General features: G+C 47.5%; 1 protein-coding gene across 3 annotated transcripts; it reads right to left on the minus strand.

Moving 5' to 3' along the window:
* Positions 1-204: 204 nt before the first annotated feature.
* Positions 205-17296, minus strand: INCENP (inner centromere protein). 3 transcript variants are annotated; one of them, XM_075095344.1, is made up of 17 exons: positions 17108-17296; positions 16888-17001; positions 15589-16358; positions 13692-13743; positions 13496-13529; positions 11178-11256; positions 10585-10636; positions 10148-10265; positions 9929-10063; positions 7506-7615; positions 6249-6369; positions 5359-5481; positions 4629-4807; positions 4244-4334; positions 2635-2745; positions 1261-1420; positions 205-545 (listed from the first exon to the last, which is right to left on the minus strand). In XM_075095344.1, exons 1-17 carry the CDS (start codon positions 17248-17250, stop codon positions 331-333), a joined length of 2607 nt encoding a protein of 868 aa, XP_074951445.1. In that variant the 5' UTR covers positions 17251-17296; the 3' UTR covers positions 205-330. The 3 variants fall into 3 exon arrangements, with proteins under 3 accessions (XP_074951445.1, XP_074951444.1, XP_074951446.1); XM_075095343.1 differs by having other exon boundaries at positions 2635-2748; positions 17108-17281; XM_075095345.1 differs by lacking the exon at positions 2635-2745 and having other exon boundaries at positions 17108-17281.
* Between the last annotated feature and the right edge of the window lie 178 nt (positions 17297-17474).

Here is a 17474-nt window from a genome sequence, read left to right on the forward strand (position 1 = left end):
AGCCACTACCAGGCTGCCTGCCTGAGGAGGGGGAGGATCATATAGCTTTTAGGTGATGCACTCTCGTGACCTAAATGTCTAAATCTTTGCCAGCTTAAAGTTAAGGGTAAAAGAGATACATCTTTCCGAGGCAGTATCTCCCAAAAACTTGCTCTTTTGCCTAACAGTGGGAAAACAAGCCCCGAAACAGAAAAATGCAAGAGGCCCAGTAAAAGCTGACATTTATTCAATGCTAACACCTAAAGACATATATACTGAACAGTAACTCTTTTCTCACCTAGAGGCAGAAATGCATACCCACTGGTCCACAAGAAACAGCCACTGCCCACCTCAGTACTTCTTCAGGCCGTACGGCAGACCTAGAACCGATTTGGCACCTGAAAAGGGCGGGGAATTCCACACAGCAGAGCTCGTGCGCTTGAAGTAGCGCGGTTTGCTTTTGTAAAAGATGTCCTCCAGCCTGGGGCTTGCAATCACCCCAAAGAGCGCGTCAATGTTGGGAGGGTTGTAGTACTGGTAGACTACAGCTTGAGTAAGCTGATTCCCTGGAGAAACAAAAGATGAAATCCTCATTAATTTTTTGTAATGGAAACTGCTGTGTAGGCTGTTTGTATGCGATGCATCCCTGCTTGCCTCATCTCTAATCACACTGAGATCGCAAATAGGAGAAATCCTGCAGTATTTGATGTTGTGAAGCACCCTGTTTAAGCCTAAAGCTTCAGGATAGTTGGAGGGTGAATGCTGCACGTACTGAATTCTGTCCAGGAACTAGAATGAGTTTGCAAGAGGCAAGGCTTCTCAGTTTTTCTTCCTGCAGATACTATTAGTTTCCCTGCAACTTCTTAGCTCCCCTGGGGTAGGTGGAATACGAAATCATGGAACCGAGTGTTTCGGAACCAGAACAGCCACCAGTCTGGAGCCTAGCCTGTCACATCTAGCAATACTTTGCTTTTTAAAGATAAATCAATGTCAAGCAGGCTCAAGGCCAGAGCACTAGTTCATAATTACTCCGTTCACACAGGCAAAGTGACACTAGCAGCTACTGTTCCCCAGTATTGTCCCGTGAAGCTCCCCAAGTGGTAGAGAAGCCCTTGACTCAGCACTCCAGCCACATGGCTAGGAGTTAGTACTCTTAACTGCAGTGTGCAGGCAGGAGGAACTGGGCAAACTCTTATGCCAGGTCTTGTTATCCATCAGAGCCAAGCAGCAGCAAGGTTTGCTGGGGGCTCTCAGGGCAGATTTCAACCTGCTACCACATACCAGTGGCCCAGGCAGGGATGGGCTTGCGAGGCTGGCTTTCGTCATCAGTTGAGTCATCACTGTTCAGATCCAGTCCATAGTTGTTTGGGTTCATCACGGGGGGCTTTGGCTCTTTCTGGGCCCGTGGAGTCATCTGGTATGAGTTGCAGGCAGGTGAATTCTAGAAGACAAAGACATTCCACAGGCATTAGCTGCAACAGCACTGCTGCGCTTCCAAGTTGCAGCAAGACGCCCGTAGGCCAGAATACCTTAGTATTCCACCTCTTGCTTTACTGCATAATTACAAAACCTGAAGCTGGGTCAAAACTTAAGAACTTGACCCAGGTTCTAAAGTTTTGACCCAATTACAACCTTCCGTTGCATTCCTCTGTTGAACTGGGCTGCTTAATTGGCTACCTATGGCATGAACAAGCCAGCAATACATGCATCTAATATAGATAGGCAATTCTGTTCAATTCAAGCAAGGCTTAAATGGTGGTGTTACATCCTCAAAGCTGGAGCCAAGGGATGGGCTTTAAGTAGCACATTTAAACATGCTTTGGTCTGCAGCCAAACTTCTGGACTTGTTTAATATTAAGCTGAATATTACCTTGTAGAGAATACACACATATCAGCTCAGGACAAACTGTACTGTAATTTCGATGGGAACAGCATGTCTGAGGGAAATGCAAATGATGAAGAAAAACTTAAAACTGAAATTTCACTAGCCATGAAACGTCAGTCAGCCCTTAGCTCGGGGGCAAGCATCTCTAGAGAGCCAGAAACAGTTTTTCTTCCCCACAAGAGGCTGCCTTCATGGCTTTGTGTCCATTAACATTAACTCACATTTCACTTGTTTTGCATTTAAAGATCAAAATACATAGCTTTGGAAGGAGATAGAGTGCCATACATTTGCCTTCAATGTTGAAGACATGTATGTACCTTCCCTCCAGGACCGTCTCAAGTTCCATCGCTAGGGAGGCCCAAAGGCAGTGAGTTCCAGGCTCTGCTGCCATCCCGTGGCCGTTTCCAGCCTTGAACTTAAATAACTACTTCAGCATCGCTACTGCCTGCGAGGTTCATCCAGTACTGAAAGAGCTCCAAAAGGCAAGGCAACTTGAACAGCCACTGTCTTATCCTGACAGCAAGAAAATCCTGGCAAATACTTGCCGCTTCCCTTCCCTCCTTTTCAGTCCCCAAGAGTCAATTAAATCCTCGGGGCCACAAGGCGTCAGCCTCAGATGGCCAAGAAAAAAGTTTACAGAAGCCCTTCATTATTGAAAGGAAATATAAAAAGCAGAGGGTAAAACTGCTTGTTGTAACAGCATGTCAGGGCTGGAATCAAAGTTCTCTGATGTCATCCCTTGAAGACTTTTCACCAGAGAGCAGAATTACCTCTTTGTTCTCTAGGTGCTGTGTTTGGGCTATATTTTTAGCCTTTTGTTCCTCTGGCAGTTTCTTCTGTTCTTGCTCCTGCCTCTTCATCTCTGCTAGTCTCTTCTCCTCCTGCTGGCAAGCCAACACCGCAAATGAATTAATCTTATGAACTAAGCTATGCTGTTAATCTAGGGATCCATTTTTTGATATGCAAAAAAAAAATCTAAGCATCTAATTGCAAGTTGTTGTTACTTGTGATGCTAAGGAGCACTTCGAACACAGTGCAGACTGAACAAATGCAACGCAACAGCTCGAGCTTCCCTCAGAGTGGCACAAATTGACCTTCCCATTTAAGAGCATTAGTTGCCTCCCTCTGATAATGCACTAACCTCGTGCTACGAAAAACTTGCTAATGACTTTATCTTTAGGATATAAACATCAGGAGCCAGCCCACCATCTGCAGATGGAGAAGCCTGTGCTACTCATCTTAGCCTCTCTTTAAGACTAATAAACAGTATTTTTAGAGGCCAAGTCATCCCATTGCACGGTAACTGTCCCAAACAGGTCAAAGGAATCTCACCCTATGAATGCTTAGTTTTTCCCTACTGGATCTAAAGGAAACCAAAGGGCTGCTAACTCAAAAGTCAAGTGAAATAAACCCCACCCAGCCTTAACATCAGGACACACTGTACACAGGTCTACCACCAGCTGCCTGTCAGCTTCACAAAGCTAACCGACAGGGCGAGGAGCTTGCCGGGCACGCAGGGATCCTCACCAAGGAACTCAGCTCCCTGAAGGTAGCTGGACAGCTGCTGTCCCCGTGCTAATACCACAGCTCTGCTAAGTGGCGTGACAACGATTTCAGGCAAGTGTTGGACAATTTCCAACCACCTATTCCAACCTTCTGTTCTTTCTTGCAAGTTGCAAGTTGTCTCAGATCTTATACAAACCAAAAAGCAACAGTCCAAATAGCAACAGGTTTGCTACCATTTCCCAGCAAATAGCGTGTGCAAATCCTTCAGAAGGGACGTTCCAAAAGCTGCCTGAACACCACCTGCGGGCTTTCTCTCTGCTGCAGTGAAAATGCGTGCTGCAAGTTAAGCAAAAACCTGCGCCTATCTAGCTGCAGTTGCTTTATTCAAATAGCACGGACTGCCAAGGCATCAAGAGTTCCCTCTTCAACACCACAAGCAAAAACGCCTGTTCAGTTAACCTGTGCTGGCATGACCTTCGGAGGAGATAACCTGACAACGCCTCACTCTGTACTTGTGGTTCTGCTGAAGGTGGCACAGCTGTGAAATTGAGAAGTTGCTTCTGAAAAGTCTGGGATTCATTATTGTACAGATACCCCTGGGCACAGAAAGAGGGAAGAGCTGAAAACCTCACTTCAACGTGCGCATTGCCCGTCCTTTCTTTTTGCACCACTGCCATCTAAAGAGATCAAGCGTACCTTCTGAAATGGACAGAACAGACTCTGGGTAAAAGCACCTTTGGCCGGCTCAAGTTCAGAAGTGCAACAGTTCACTCATCAGGGTTCTTCATAGCTTCACAGCTCAAGCTGCTCCTAACCGTAACGGCTACTGAAGTCAGATCCATGTGGATCCATCTACAAAAAGAAAATACTTACTTCTTTCTTCTCCATCTCCTTGTGAAGCTGTTCTTCAGCGGCCAACGCTTCCTTCTGCAGGCGAGCAGCCTTCTCCTGCTGTTCGCGTAGCCTGAGAACCAAAGCAACAGACCATTACTCTCAAAGCTACACAGGGGCACCCTCCCATCCAGGGCCTGCTGCAAACCCCTCTTCCTCGCAGCTCTTCAGGGCACTCCCCACCTGCCTTCATTACTGAGCCCAGAACGCCTTCCTGGCAGCTCAGTACCCGTGATGGTCCAGAGTTGTGCTGACAGCACAAAGTAGCTCTTCATTCGCTGCTTAAGCCTTTCACTAGTGCCCTCTGTTCCTGTTTCTTTTCGAAGTCCCAGCACAGAATTTAGTACATAAATGGATTTAGTCTTACTTTTCTGCCTGGATCCTCTTCTCCTGTTCCTTCTTCCTCTCCAGCTCTCTCTCTGCAGCCAGCTGTTTCTCTCTCTCCTGTTCTGCCTGTCTCTGCTCAGCAATCTTCCTGGCACGTTCCTGCTCCTCTTCCTTCCTCTTCTGCATTAGCTCTTTGTGCCGACGTTCCTCCTCCTCCTCCTGGTAAGCCCAACAAGGCAATTACTCACCTTATGCCATACAGGAACAGGCTCCAGAATAAAGGAGCCCAAACAGCTTGCCTGACCCAAGTGCCCAGCACCCATCACTGCGCAGTAGGGCATCAGCTCAGGGCTCAAGTGGTGCTTTTGGGGTGGGTGCACCTCTCCAGCTATTTCAGTGCTGGCCTTTCCCTGCCCACAACACACCCCAGAGGGCCTAACGGCCACCACACTCTGGATCTCAGAGACGGGTTTAACTGAGAGGTGTTAATACCTGCCACTCCACAAATTAAGGTCTTTAGTAAGAATCTGTCCAGATCTGCGGGAGCAGCGTGTGTCGCAGCCACCACTAACAGCTTGCAGAGGTTAGCTCTCTTGCAAGAGGAAGCACAACCTTGCTGAGAGCTTTAGGGACAAAGCCTCTCACTACACTGTTTTTCCCTCAGTTGCCTCGTGTTAGTACTCCTGCTGGATTCCTTGCTTACAAAGACTGTGGCAGACTGCGGCCGTTCTGACCGCACGCAGGATGACAGGATGGGCTCCGGCACCGACCTGCTGCAGTGCTTTTTGTTTTCTGGCCTCTTCGTCATGCCTGCGCCGGGCCTCTGCTTCTTCCATCTTCTTGGCGGCTGCTTTCTTTTTTATTTTCTCTTCTGCCAGCCTTTCTTCCCGCACCTAGACACACAGAGCACTACCTGAATACCTAAGTCTCAGATGGGACAGTTCTCTGTGCACGTGAAATATCTCCGCAGTAAGTCTCAAAGATGCAGAGCTCCCACCCTCTCACAGGGCAAAACCTTGCTTTTTTTTGCCACCAGGAGCCAGTGAGACCTGTGCTTTATTATTTTCAAAAGGTAATATTTAGGGAAATTACCTTATTCTATATTTCCGCAAGAAGAGCTGATCCTATTCTGTTATTTATACATCTAACACGACAAAAGCCAGAGTATATTCTCAGAACCATCAAATAAGAAAAGCAGATAGAGGTAATTAAAGCAGACAACTGACTGCTATGGTCACATGTGCAAATTGCCTGAAAGTCTCAGATACAAGGAAGGGTCTGGAGGAAGTATGTTTATTGTCACCTCTTCATCTGTATTAGTCAGATGGGAAAACAACTTAAAGTAGATAAAGCCTCAGGGCCACTAGGCTGGCTTTACCTACTCGAAGTTCTTCTCCTATCTGACTAACAGAGTCTTAATAAAGCCTATTTAGATTCATAATTCTGGAAAATAAGGATCATCTGCCATTTGCTGTAGCCACAGGAAAGGCGGTCACTCAGAATTGCCAGGTTTCTGGAGAGTTCTTTATTCAGCTGTTCTCCAGTTCATTCTCTAGATTTACGAGCAGCCTCAGTTCGTCTCTTTCTGGAACAAACACTCGTGGCATCATCTACCTCAACAGGTTATTTACTCATACTCTACAGGTATATTGGGCCTTACCTTCTCAGTCTTCTCATCAAACAGAGCTATCTTCTGCTCGATGCGCCTTTTCCTCTCTTCCTCTATTTGCTCTGCCCGCTCCCGAGCCCGCAGCACTTTGCGCAGGCGCTCCTCACGCTTCCTACAGGACACAGGACAACTTCATTCGTCATTGTAGTTCAGCCAGGCAAGCTCCTTCGACCCAAATACAAGGCCAACAGACACAGCTCTTGGGCAGCATGAAACACAATGAACCAAATACACCGTTCATTTAAACATGAGCGATATTTTTAAGCTCCATCTGAGACTGGAGATGAAAGGTTGAAGAATCAGTCAGCTGGGACAGTTGACTTTTTATTAGCATTCCAGATGGATGCTACGAGAACAAATACTGTCTTTGCATTGTGAGAGCAAGGCGGCAAGAATTTTTGCTGCGTGTAAGGACAAAACTGTTTTCCCAGGGAGCAGGTTCGTTTGCCCAGTGTGCAAAACACCAGACTCCACCCAGAGCCGAGGTGTTTTAGTCATTTTGGTTTTGCACAAAGGCGGGTGCTGGGCAGTAACACCCCAAAGCTTGCACTCCACACCAAGAAACTACAAGGTATTTATACAGTTAAGTGTGTCAGTCACAGCTAATATTCCCGCTCCACAGCTAATAATTGGGTAGTTTTTTCTTATTTCACCTTAAATGTGCAGCTCCCTTTAAATTTGTCATATACGCTCAGAGAGTGGGGGGCTGATTTGAGCGGGGGGCTTTCTGGCCTACGGGCGCTAATTTTAATATTATAATGGCGATAGTTCACCTGAAGGACACCTGGTTTTAGTTATTATCAACATCCCAGTTAGTTGTCCTCCCTGACTATATACTTTATCACCCAGCTTTCAGTGGCGTCTGAGGCGGGACGTTCCCTTCCGTCAGTCTCTCAGCTCTCTTCAAGGCTACAGCCGTAAGACAAATGCTTCCCTCTGCTCTCGGCTCCCTTCTCTGGCGCCAAATCCCCTTTTGCCCGGCTCACATGGCTCAGTGTTATTGCTTAGCGGAAAATTCCATTTTCTTTGGGATATCAGTTTCCCCCTTTGAGATTATGAGAATTTTCTCATAAGTATCAGAAATCTCACTCCTTTTCATAAGCAGTATATAATTTCTTACTATCATACTCGAAATACATCCAACTAATGTACACTCATAACTGTAACAAGTGCAAGACAGAAGACCTAGATATGGGGACCTACACTGCAGAGGGAGCAGTCCAGACAAGGCAGAAAGGATGTACTCACAGCTTTGCCTCTTCTAGTCGCCGTTTCTTTTCTTCCTCCAGTTTTTGTTTTCTCAGCTGCTCGGCCTCTTGCTTTTTCCTCAGAGTCTCTAGCTTCTGTCTCTCCTTTTCCTGAGGTGCATTGAAATGTGATTATACCCACCAGCCAGGGGTCCTTCCACCCCAACTTGCTCAGGTTAAGGGCCCAGAGATAACACCCAGGGACTGCAGCCAGAACCAAGGCATGGCAACCACCCCAAAACAGAGCTCAGGGAGCCTGCGATGTGGTCACGGGTGTTCGGGAATAGATGTGATAGAAACCAAGGCAGCGGTGTTAATCTTAGAGAGCAAGAGAAGAAGCTGGGACACCAAAAGAGAAGCATCAGCTCCTGAAGTCCAGGCAGCTTCCACAGACTGCAGACATACAGCACTGTGATTTATGTTGGTACAAAGAACCAGAAAAGCAGTGCTAATGCTCGGCAGTGACACCGGCTTCCTGCAGCACGCGTAGGGGACAGATGGTGCTCTAGGAAACACCTTGCTTGCTGCAGCTCAGAGCTCCCACTAGTGCCTCTGCTTCCCACAAAGCTTTATCTCGTGGTAAGCCACCACCATTTAGACAGAGTGCTTACAGCTTGTTTCAAGCACAGTCAGCCCCATATGTCATCTAGACAGAAATGCAGGGCATTTTCCTCATTTTTCTAAGCAGTCCAGCTAGCTCAGCCTCAGTATAACTGTCAATTAGAAGAGCAAGATCCAGCCATCACTACAGTCACAGCAAACAGATTAAGATAATCTAATGCCAGATTTGATACTGCAGATGCCTAATTATGACAGGCCTGGTCTTAATACAAACCCATTGATAAGCACGGTGAAAGAGTCAAGTGATTATTATGCTGGGCTCCATGCTGTAAATTACTATTTTTATATATATTATGTTATTCATATCCAAATTGGCTAGTTTAAAACTAATGATGGTATCTTATTGCTCTGGTGCTATTTAGTTATGTTGAGACCCCACACAGAAGTCGTCCAGAGGGGAAGATGCCCACACTGGAATGAAACCTAAAATACAACATTCAATGAACCGACAGCAGAGGATGCACTAGTGGGAAGACTCTGTTCTCATATTAGCTCCTCTGCCAATAGGGACAACACCAGTGTCAGCAGGAACACCAGCAAAATTGAAGCTTGAATCCTTCACTACTTCCTAATGATAGGCTTCTCTTATCTGCGGGAATACAGCAAGGCTCTCAGAGCAGCACAACCGTGACAGCTTTAAGCAATACAAAGCAGCTCTGATACGAGGTTGCCAGATATAAGCTGGATGCAGGAAAACCAGTTTCTGCAGTATGCCCTCCTCTCCCTGCCCAACTCCCCTGCAAATGAAAACAAGCCCTAGAACTACCTGATTTTGCAGGCAAGTTGTTGGGTATTAGAAGCATGAGCAATCTACGCTCAGCACGCCAGCTTGGAGCGCATCCCTAGGTGCATCCGTGAAGCTGCACCCTTGTGCTTGCCTGACACTGCCAGCCGCGATTCTGGAATAGGAACTACAGCACAGCGACTGAAAGCTGCTTTTCCTGAGCTCTGACTTCTGAGCTAAATACTGATGCGCATTTAGATTTGGTAAGAGTGAGGGCTGCCCATCAGTGATGCAGGTAGCATTCCTACTGCAAGTCCAGCCCACGTAATTAATGATCATGATTTATGACCAACCTGTCCTGTGTAAGCAGAACACAGGGAAAGCCAATTCCCTTTGAAATCTACAACCAGATCTCCTCAAACCCCGTCTGCCCAAACTACTCTCTTTGGGGTACAGGAGCCTCCCCTGCGATGCTGTAAGCTTCGCCATAGTATTGCACAGGTAGAGGCATCTGCCTGCAAACAGCAAAGGTGTGATGTTTGTCTGTGCCAGTTGCAACAACGCTCCTGCACCGATACTGACGCCATCAGATTTGGACACTGGCATCCTTGTCTCGCTGACCCAGCAGTCTCCTGTTCAGGACAGCCTCATGTTTCTTACTGCTTCAAAGGGCTGAAAAACCTCAGATCATCAGAAGTTTGGATTTAAGAGGCATTTGCTCAGATCTCACTCATTAGAAAAGTCCTTTCTAGAGACTTTGCATGTGCAGACTTCAGTTACAGATACACGCCTCAACTGCAGTGTTCAAAGTCCCCTTGACTGTTGTTTCCCAATTTTCCTTCTCAGCTGTTACTTGCTAATACCAGAGGGGAATGCTACACTAACAGAGCTTTGAGTCCAAATTAGAATTCTTTAGGAAGCTTACTAATCACAATTTTATTTAGTTTATGTAAGTGTAAACAGACATCTTAAAGTTACTTCTCTGTTTAGTATGGGTTGAAAAGTTTCTTTCACGTCTGTGCTTTAACTTAGACACTCATCAGACCATCACATACTAGCTTACAACAGTCTCATCTTACCTTGGGATCGGACTGGAGAGGAGTGTTGTACCTGATAAAAGATTTTATTACTCCATTTCTCGCCACAGAGCTTGGTGTCATGAGGAGCTGGTTCTTCTGCACAGTGTGCAGAAATGTTTTGAAAGGACGTACAACCTGTGAGAGGAACGCCAGAAACAATCCTCAGGAGTGTTAAGAAACAGGTCTTGGTGAATCATATCAGGGTTACAAGGACCTTACTTTGCTGGCTGGAAAGGTAGGGGATGGGGTCTTTCTTTTCAGAGGAGAAAGCCCTCCATCTTCTGCTTGCTGGTTGTCATAGCGTTCATCCACAGCTCTTTTGTAACTTGGCTTTCTCCTGTGAGAAAAATAGTGTCTGTCACATGTGGCGTATCCTCCTGATTGTCTCAAAGGCAGGTTTGAAAAAGGTTATAAAACTACCCTAGCTTAAAAGATATTTCATTGTGTATACACAAGTAGATATCCAATTAAATTCTAATGTGAAAGAAGATACAAATTAAATCCTCTTTTCATAGAGGCAGAAAAAACTTATTGCAAAAGTTTTGTAGTCACAAAACACTGAAGCCGTTTAATGATGTTGCAGTGTTGAACATGCTTTGACCTGGACTACAGATCTCAAGAGCCACCTTCCAACCAGGATGGTTCCACGAACATACCTGGCGCTCTGGGGTGGTTCCTGGGTCTCCCTGCTCTTATTTAAGCCGTTTTCTGAAAGAAAACATGGTTACACAGTTAGTTCTAGCAGAAGAAAAATCCCTTCCAGCACAGCTTTGAAAGCAGGCAGCAGATTCAGCAGCTCACTAAACAGCAAAAAACTTGCCATGACTTATGCATAGCAGGACCTTTCTTGCTTTCAGCAAGCAACGTCACCACACCGTTCAAACCTAGAAATACCAAATAAAGCAAAGCTGTCTCAAGTCACCTGTGGACACGGTTTGCACTAACGCAACACTACTGTGTTCTGCACAGTCACGGAGCAACCGCTTGCTTCAGAAACAGGGTTCAGCATGTTCTCCCATAACCCCAAGAACAGGCATGCCTCCGTCCTCGTTTCCGTGCGCTTCCCAGGGTGGAAAATAACTCTAGCACAGAATTTCCTAGCTGCTCATCTCTCGAAACAAATCCTCGCTTGTCAAAGATTAAAACCGGGCCCTCAAATTAACCAGCCAACCTTTCAAACTTCCCAGCCAGCCTCCCCACCAAGCGATGACTTTTTAAAGTTCTGCCGCAAAAACCCTCTGGAAGCTACCATTGGTGCTCGTCTCCTGCGGCTGCTGGGTTCTGCTGACGCTTTGAGAACGAAGGGACATTTGCAGACTTTGGGGATTCTGTAGGAAAAGCAAAGGGGTTTCAGCACCATCCGCACTCAGAAACAGCCGATTACCGTTTCAAATCACGACCTCGTTCGTACAAGGGCACTGCAATATTACCAAGGACTGCAAAACCCCATGCATAGTATGAAGTGCTGGTGCCAGCACCCAGAGTGAAGTCCTAACCCTCCAGCTGTGCAAAATACCTCAGGACACCATCTCGGTAAATTCCGTGATGTCACATCACCTCTTGAAGGACAGACATTACCAGAACCCATGTATCTGCAAAGAGGGGTTGACTGCTTAAACTGAACAAACTCATAAACAATTAAGGACAAAAGCATTGCAGGTTGGAAGGCTGTTTATGCTTGCTGGACTTCTGGCAAAGAGTCTGGCAGCACTCTTTTTACTTAGCAGCGATGAATGGACAAAGAGGGAGACAGCAAAGACAAAAGGCTCATTTCCTTGATTTATCTGTTTGTTATAAATGTGATATGCATTGCCATTTGCCGCCTTGGCACTTACACAAGACTCTGTTGTGATAATGGGTTTATATGCCTGTGAGAGAGGCAGGCAATAGCTTTTGAAATCTGCACTCTGCTAGCAACACAAGCATTAACTCCACTCCCCAGACCCACGTTGGCCAGCGCGCAGGCTGGCAGACACAAAGGGGTTGGGAAGAGAAGAAAGTATGGAAACGTTATCCTCCCCAAATGCTCCTGCAAAGTCTTATCCTAAGGCTAGGTATAGGAAGCATCCTGTAGGCCAGCAGAAGGACATGGATCAAATTAATTTGAGATCAGGCCCGAGAAGCATCTGACCTTTAAGTAACAGCATGCGCACAGGTACCGCCCTTATATGACCCTAGAGACAAGGGTATTTTCTGGTTTGAGAAGGTTGCTGAGGCAACGCATTTTCACGCTGCTCACAGCGCCCAGAGGACGTCTCTGGCAGAAACCAAACACGTCTGGTTCGCCAAGCAAACTGCTGATTGATAGGGTGAGGTAACCTGGTGATGCAGGCTAAGAACGGGACAGGCAACAGGGTCCCACTCCCAACAGCAAGGGTATGCAAATAAAAGATGGGGATCAGGGAAGCTCAAATACACTACATGGACTGGACTGTAGTTATGAATTCATCAGGGTATAGAAACAAAAGGCACGAGTCTCTACCCACAGGCCTGCAAAGCAGTCTGTTCTTTTTCCTCTTCTCCCCATTTTCCCTTTAAGCTTTTCTACAGTTGTAACTCGGGCAAGCTAAAAGTCCAGGGGCACTAAAAAAAATGAGTTTCTTTGAACTTTTGCAGTTCTTCTGATAAGCACAGCCACAAAAGCATGGATAAGCCCGTCCTTGCTTACAGAGTGCTTAAGGCCTCAGAGCTCCACTCCCTTAATTCATTCTTTGCCTATTGAAAATTGTTCTGGACAAAACACTGACATAATCCTGGGATTTCTTCCTCAGGAGGGCAGCGAGAACTGCGGAGGGATATGTTTTGATCTGAATGGTATTTACAAATTTCTGTGGTCTTAAGACAAACTGACAAGCTTTGAATAGTCTGCAGGGCTAATGAAAAGGTCAAAGGCAGCTTTAAAAATACAGACATAGTAATAGTGTACAAACTCTGCCCAGCGGAAAAAAGCTTCCCTGAATTTTAAGAAGGTTGTTTATCTGTATGGATTCAGGATTGAATCTCCATACGACTGGTCTCTAGCAGGAGGCTGAGAAAGAGCCAAAAAGCAGGACTCTGCTCTGAATGCCAGCGATACCAAGGGTAGTATTCAGCACTGCTGTGCATCAACCCACCATCTACATTTAAATATATTTATGCAAAACAACAGAGAGAATGCTATTTTCTAGTCAAAGCTAGCCTTGGCTTTGGAAGCACCTGAGACTAAGGCCATACTGACAGAATACCTCTACTTGCATCCAAAATAACCTTGGGTCACACGCGCTCCTTTTCCAAATAAAGCTTCACTGGTTTTTGTTGTGTCGATTTTGGAACATTGTGATTAAAACAGACTTGACAGTCTCAGACTTTCTCTAGTCTCGTGCATTGGAGCCAGGGAGGCCCACGGACGCATGCGAGCTGGGTGCTCTGTGCCTTCTTTGTTCAAGTGCTATGCAGCAGGTTGACCGAGTCAGCGATCTGTGGCCAGAGCTCCTTAATTCCCCAACAGCAAACAAGCGGTGTATTCAACACATTTTGCTCACAAGTCCATATGATCAGAAAGTCTTTTAACCTGTGCTCAAATCTTACCAACTTGGAGGGGGTACAAGGTCCAGGAGGCGGCCTAGGGGAAAAAAAAAGAAGAGGCAGCCATGTTTTGTAACATCAAGGAAACTGGGAAGCCACTCATTATCTGCAAGCAGTGCATTTTATACCAAGAATACCACTGAAAAAAACCCTCCACGCAGGATATTAAGGTTAAAGAAATATCTTAAAGTAGTCTCACCCAGTTTGGACAGCTGTTTCTTCATCCTCTGGCACCTCTCCAGAGCTGGAGACTGCAGGAAAAGAAAAAATGCCAGAGCTATAACGGACAGGTGTGGGCCAAGATTCTTTGCAGGAGCAAAGGCTGTTGTGGAAGGGCTTGCCCTGCCTCCTGGGCTACGGCCCACCACTCCAGCACATGCTGCTGGAAGTAAGGGCAGCTGAGTACACCTGAGGAGCACTAGAGAAAACGCTGCCTGCAATTTTAGTATAAGAAAACAGATGCTTTCAATTATAGATGAGTTCAAAGTGATATTCAAAGAGCTTACATTAAGAGTGACTAGGTTGGGGCTTAGACTCATCTTGCAGGGCCGTGTCCAGATATCAGTAGTAGTTAAAACCAGCATTATTTACAGTCAGAGTGCTGCTTCCTGCTAAGCATTCCAGCGGGCTCAGTGGTACCAAGCTTTTAAGTACTTCCACAGCCAGAAACTGCTGTTAATAATTAAGAAGGCAATGCAGCTTCAGCCTGAGCCGAGTACTCAAGGGCAGACTTTGCATCGTCAGAGCACATGAGCATGCAGTCTGCTCCCACACTTCCACTGCAGATGTAATCAAAGGAAGCACACACACACACGCTGTACACTTATCCAGTGCAAGATCTGATGCAGAGCAGACACTCTCTGTAGTTAATGAGGGTTCTTTGGGCTTTCAGGCATTAACAAACTCAACTGGAGCTGCCTGAAACATCTCAGTTCCTCCCCTTACACCTGGAAATTTTGACTAGGCAGAAGAACAATTGTGTCAGGTAGCACAGAGGGAAGAAATAAAGCCTGCCTTAAACCTCCCAGGTAATCCAGATCCAGACAATACAGACTGATCATTTAAACTGGGTAGATAAAGCTTCTTCGGTGCCTCTTCAAAGTTACAGATGAGGCAACTTCCCTCCTGTTTCATTTTTTACCGAGGGAGCCCTCAACACCGTGCTTAGAAGCTTACACAGAACTCCACAGTAACCCGTTACCAGGAAATCCTGTATTGGGGCTGCAGTGCTGCTGCTCTAGAAAAACATTCAGCTAGAACAGTTAAATTGGTATGGAAAAAACCACTGAAGGGCTTCTCCAAAGGTGTCCTTCTACAGCAAACCCAGGATAGCTCTTCAAGAAAATTCAGCTCTGTACAGCACAAACCCCACATAGCTAGAACACTGCACGTAAACACATTAGAGCAATGTTATTTCAGCTGTGTTAGCTCTCCCTTCAAACAAAGGAGTACACTGTGCAAGAGAGACAATCTCTCCTCAACATCAAGTTACAGGGAAAAGGTTCTCTTGCATCACCAGCCTTTCAGGAGCCATTTATTAGCCCACTGCTTAATAGCCACTTCTTCCCCTCAGCTTGAAAAAAAAAAAAGAGACAGGTTACATCCATGAATTTTCTCCTGCACCAAATCCAACGCTTGCATTCCTGTCGCACGGAAGAATTTAAATCAGTTTGTCCTTCCCTGAAACATGCCTGTATTGCAAACTCTAAGTTTAGAAGACTTTCAATCATGTTACAGAGTTCAGCCTCAAAATCCCCTTCTCAAAAGAGAAGCTCTAGAACTAGCAGACAGATTCTGTTTAGAGAGCCATGAATTTGTGATAGCTACCTCCTTTCCCAGTTGATTTACGAGGCTGAATTCATAGGCCAGGAACTAGCAGAGTTACCTGGGTTTCTCTATTCATATAGGTCTCTAGAAAGTCAGCTAGAACATCCATGCTTAACTGCACCTTGTCTAGCCCAGGATGATCAGCTGCTGCACCCAAAATGAAGAACTAGCCCCATAACATTGTCCTCCTTCAGCAGGAAAAAGCAGTATATCAACAAAAAGAGCAGGAATGGTACCAAACAAACTCGTCTGGTGACACTCAGACCTACCATCCACGTGACTGGAGACCACGGATGGCTTCCGAGCCACCTTCTTCTTGGCCATAGTCCTGCTGATAGATTTCCGGATCATACTTTCCCTCTTGCTGGCTAGCGAGTATTTTTCGGCCAGGGAGGTTCTGTGAGTCATGGAGGTTTTGCACAACAGACTTCTGCGCACTGAGCGACGGCTCAGCCTAGAGCCTGTCGGAGTCCCTTGGCTCTCCCTTATGCACTGGGCAGACTCCTTGTCAGGCCCCTCTTGTACCTGAGGCGAGTCACCTGCCTCCTCCAGGCTAGACTCTTCACTTAAAATGATAGTAGTATTAGCTGCCTTCGCTGTCTTCAGCTTAGACCGGGCCTCGCTTTCACTTGCATCGTTTGCCTCGGGGGTACAAGGGACCGTCAGCTCAGAGGCTGCTGGCACAGACGGCGATTTGGCAACCCCGCTTTCCTTGGGAGAGCTGTCACCTGAGCTCAGGATGATGGTCATGGAGAGCTGCTCTGCTGGTTTAGGTGCACTCTTCTGGAGATGATTCTCAGTGCTAATGAGAGCACTGACATTGGCTTCTATGAAGGGAACCTTCCCTTGTGCTTGCTGAACAGAAGGAGTCTCAGGACAGACCTCTGAGCTTTTAGAAAGCATTGCAGCCTGGGATCTTGTCACACGTTGCAGTGGAGATACTTCTTTGGACTCAGCCCCCATCAGTTCCAGGTTTTTTTTGTCTCGCAGTCGTTGAGAAGATCGGAGCTGGAGACTGCTCTTCTTCCTTCTAGATAATCTGACAACAGAAACAGCACTTTAGACTGGAACTGGCTTTGGGAGTAGACCAAAGCCCTTCCATGTGCAAACGGAAACGTGCAGAAAACAAAGGTAGAACATCTGGGATGAGCCCTTCTAAGAGCTCAGCATGCACAGAGCCGCAGCAAGGGACTAACGTGGAAAGTAACTAATTTGTGACTCTGTGCATAACCACTTTAGAGTGGAGGAGATCACGAGAGAAAGAAGAAACACAGAGATACAAAATAGGACCCACAGCAGTGCTTCTCCCGAGAACAGCAGTGTCATGATGGGCTGAGCACCCTGGCACAGCACCTCACGGGACGCACCATGGGGAGATTAGCTTCGTACGACCTCTTGCATCCTCCCAGGAGCAAAAGCCCAGATTTTTGCATCCTCCCAGGAGCTCCCTGTCTGCCTGAGGCTCGGGGGAAGCCTCTGCCCTCCGCCTCCAGCCGCCCCGAACCCGCCGAGCTCCAGCTCCCGCTGCCTCCAGCTCCTCCTCACGGGACCCGGCGGGGCGCGCCTACCTCTTCCTGCCCGGCTCCTGGTTCTCCTCCTGCAGGATGGAGAGGCGCTTCTTCCGCTGCCGGTTCTTCTGCGATGGCGTCTTGGGCATCAGCTCCGGCTCGTCGCTGTAGTGGCTGCGAGGGGATGGGGAAAGGCGGGGGATCAGGGCGGGGGGCGGCCAGTAACGGCGGGGAGCGCCCGGTAACGGGCCGGGGTGGGCAGCCGGTAACGGCTCGGTACCTGCTGAACATCCTGGCCGCCTCCTCGCGGATCTCCTGCAGCCATACCAGGTCGGTGTCGTCCACCTGCCGCAGGAACTCCGCCAGCCGCCGGTTGCATATCGCCGGTAGCTGCGCCGGGCCCGCTGCCGCCGCCGCCATCATGGCCCTGGCCCCTCCGCCCGCCTGGAATTCAAACCTGGCGCCCGCCGACGTCACCGCCGCGCCAGCCTATCGCCGCCGCGCCGCCCCCCCCCGCCCGCCTTCCCCATTGGCTGCGAGGCGACAGGGGAGCGCTCAAAATCGGCCCCACTCTGCTCGCCAGTCTCTGTGGTCGTGGAAGTCTTGGCTTAGAAGGCGGGGTTTGAGTGGGCAGACAAATAGGCTGC

Source organism: Phalacrocorax aristotelis, chromosome 5 (assembly GCF_949628215.1).
Source record: "Phalacrocorax aristotelis chromosome 5, bGulAri2.1, whole genome shotgun sequence".
In the NCBI taxonomy this organism is placed as follows: Eukaryota; Metazoa; Chordata; class Aves; order Suliformes; family Phalacrocoracidae; genus Phalacrocorax; species Phalacrocorax aristotelis.